The sequence below is a fragment of the Psammomys obesus genome, unplaced genomic scaffold (genome assembly GCF_907164565.1).
Source record: "Psammomys obesus unplaced genomic scaffold, mPsaObe1.curated_primary_1811, whole genome shotgun sequence".
Taxonomy (NCBI): domain Eukaryota; kingdom Metazoa; phylum Chordata; class Mammalia; order Rodentia; family Muridae; genus Psammomys; species Psammomys obesus.
In genome coordinates this window covers 6340327-6343634 of record NW_026596162.1, presented here as the reverse complement: position 1 = coordinate 6343634, position 3308 = coordinate 6340327, and the positions used below count along the sequence as shown (strand labels likewise).

The window sequence follows — 3308 nt, the reverse complement described above, 5'->3', positions numbered from 1 at the left end:
TAAGCCTGGAGCGGAGGGAATCCGAGAGGACAGAAGAGAGGAGGTGCACAGAAATGGAAAGGCTCTGTGTGAGGCAGGGCAGCCGAGGTCTGGTTGGACAGGGTGTTGAGGAGGGAGGGGTGCAAATAGACACTTCAGCCACGGTGGGTCCGCCATGAGGAAAATGGGGCTGCTCTCATCTTGGAGCTGAGCTGCTTTGGGGTGCTATGAATTCAGGGTGTGTTTGGAGAGGTAGGGCTGGACCTTCTGGTGGTAGCCCCTGGAGCGCTCGGGTAGGGCTCTGACAGTCATGTGACTTGCTCAAGGGGTTTGCTCAGGTTCCCTTCCTGAATTCTCACCGACTGCCCGTTCTGGAAATGAGGGAGCTGAGCTTCAGGTTAAGTTCAGAATCCCGCCCAAGACCAGGGACTGAAATGGGCGGAGCTGCTGTGGATCCCCAAGTCTCACCGGAAAACTTGGTTCCAGGTCTTTTTTCTCTTTTCCGATCACCTTCCACCCACCCTCCCGGGCGTCTGACGAGGGATTCCCTTGAGAAGGAGAGTCTTGGGAATGGATCTCTGATTTCCCTCCCAGCTCTGAGCAGCGGTTGGCTTTGCACCCGCCGCGGAGACTGACGGCCTTGCTTGCCTCTTCCTGCAGGCCTCGCCTCCCGGCCAACAAAAACCGCCCGGGGTGGAGAACAACACTCCTCACGCCCCACCCCAGCCCCGATAGGTGTCTGTTCGGGTTTTCAGGGCCCAGTCGGGCCCACTCAGGAGCTGCGCGATGTTATGGGAGGGAAAGGCCGGGCCGACGGCATCTGTAGGCTCTCCTCGCTGGGAAGTGAGCACAGCGCCCCCGAAGGGGACCCCGGGGACCTGCAGACACTGCCTCCACGTGCAGCTGGGACTACGTTGAAAATAGGTTTCACCACTCTTATTTCAACCGCCTGTTAAAAAATAAAAATAAAACAAAAACCAAACCAAACAGGGAGGGTCCAGCGGAGACATTCATGAGTTCCAAACAGCATTTGACTAGCAATTGTCGCTAAGACAAAATAAAGGGGAAACAACCCCCCCAAAAAAAAACTCCACCCACAAATAAACTCCAAACCCGTTGAGCAAGCTTTGAAGACAGGCCCGAGAAAGTTTCCAATCAAGTAGAAAATCGGCCCTGAGATGAAAGGCCAGCAGATTAGGGGACGGTTAAGATGCTGAAGGGACTCCAGGGAGAGATAGCGACACTCCTCCTCCACCTGACACTCCATCGGGGTGCCCCATCGAGACCAGCCTCCCGCCGCCCCCGCCAGCGCGGGGAGGAGGCGTCCTAGGGTGGAGACGTCTCCTCCACCTCGCAGTTCGCAGCTGACCTTTTACACAGATTTGCTGACAGGTCGTTGAAATGACTGGAGACCGGTTCTTTGTTCCTCTCCAGGTCCGTCCCGGGTGCTCCGGGCCTGAGCGAGATCTCCGGGTCCCCGGGAAAGGGGCTGGCGCTGTCACTGTGGGAGCGGGGCGCCCCCCCCCCCCGGGGAGGGATCTCCTCGCTCGCTCCGTCCCCGGCCAGGTGTGATGGCCGACCGAGATGAGCAAGAAGCGAGCCTCAAGTCCTGTGGCTTCTTTTAAACTCCCTTCTAATTAGAAGCAGCAGTGAAGTCTCTTGAAAGATTTTATCTGTCATGGGAACGCAAACCCCAACCCCGAACCCGTCCCAGAGCCACCAACGCCCCAATCTCGCTTCTTCTTCTTCTTCTTCTTCTTTTTTTTTTTAAGTTGTTTTTTTTTTTTTTTTTTTTTTTTTTTTATTTAATAATGTGAAAGGCCCGGAAGGGATAGGGGCTTGGAGGAGGGGCGGAGAGTCACGAGCGTGGGCTGGTGGGCTTTATACGTGAGTGTTAACTATTCCGACGTGAAAAAGCGTGTGTGTGTGTGTGTGTGTGTGTCTGTCTGTCTGTCTGTAGCCCTCACCACCCCCACCCCTCTGCCCGTGGGAGGGGACTAAATGTCGGAGACTGAAACGAGGCAGAATTGCGAACATCTTCACCTACTGGGCAACGTTTAATCTGGAATCCAGCGCGGAGGCCGCCCTGGGGGTGCCAGTCAGATCCGCTAAGGCAGGCAGCGCCTCGAAGCTCGTGGGCGGAGGAGGAGGGGTGGGGTGGGGTGGGGTGGGGACCCCGTCCCCACCGCGAGAGTCCAGGTGCGCCCAGACTCTCCGTCCCGGCCCTTCTCCAGGTCTGGCCCATCCCCCTCCCCTCCCCTCCCCCACCCCTGCCCAAAAGTTTCTCCGGGACCGGGAAACGGCGGCACGAGCCCGCTGACGTCCCCACTACACTCGTGCCCAAGCACACGCTCACGCCAGCGTGGGACTCGGCAACTTTCAGCAGTCAAGGCCCTGGCTCCGGTTCGCTGGCCAGGGACTGACCGGGAAAGCGGGTTAGGGCTGTTGGGAAAAAGCTGGAGCTGATGGTGAGATTTGCCGTGGCTATAAATCCATCACTTCCCAGGTCAGCTCGGAGAGGTGCTGGGACTGGAGCTGGAGGAGTACATTCCTAGGCCAGCGCGCATGCGTCGGCAGGTAGCAACCCAGCTCTTTATGACCAGGTGAGATGTTAGTGAGCAGGTAAAAAAAAAAAAAAAAAGGATTTGCCTAAGCGATTCCAGGGAGCGGGCCCGGCCGAGCCCTCCAGCCCATGCCCGGCGGGGACCTGTCGCCAGGAGCGCCGGCGAGCAGCGATGTCCATACTTGCCAAAATGGGGGACTGGCAGGTACGGGGGTTTGCCTTGGCTGGGGCCGAGGTGGGCGGGGGTGGAGCGGAGGAGGGGGCCGGGGGTGGGGGGGCGGAGATGAAGCTCCGTGGCCCAGGGCAGGGGAGTCCTAGAAGACTGGACAGACCGGAGGAGGCCACAGCCTCGGCGCCCTCGGGGCCAGGGCCCGGGAGAAGTCCGGCGCGCGCGCGCGTTCCACAGGTGGCCCCTGGGGGTCACTTGTGGTTTCCTCTCCAGCCAGTTTCCCACACCCCTACCCCAACAGAAACTCAAGGCGGGTGACTAATTAAGAAGTGGGGAGGGCTGGAGGTGCGGGTTCCCCCGGTGGCTGTGCCTTCAGCCTCGTCCCTGGACCCCCAGGGCTGAGCGGCCGGGTGGGCTGAGGGTGCACCTGTCCGGTTGGTGTCCCTCCATTTCGGGGACCTTGGGGACGGAGGAAGTGAAAAGCGGTCCGGATGGATGGCCAGATAGAGCCGGGAGCACGTTCTTATTTATTTATTTATTTATCTATTTATTTATTTATTTATTTATTTATTTATTTATTTATTTATTTATTTATTT

General features: G+C 58.1%; 1 protein-coding gene across 1 annotated transcript in view; it reads left to right on the top strand.

Moving 5' to 3' along the window:
* The first annotated feature begins 2714 nt into the window (after positions 1 to 2714).
* Positions 2715 to 3308, top strand: part of Tfap2a (transcription factor AP-2 alpha) — a 20393-nt gene continuing 19799 nt past the window's right edge. Inside the window, exon 1 of the mRNA XM_055595182.1 lies at positions 2715 to 2747. Within this exon, the coding sequence (XP_055451157.1) occupies positions 2715 to 2747 (33 nt within the window). The remainder of the gene's footprint in view (positions 2748 to 3308) is intronic.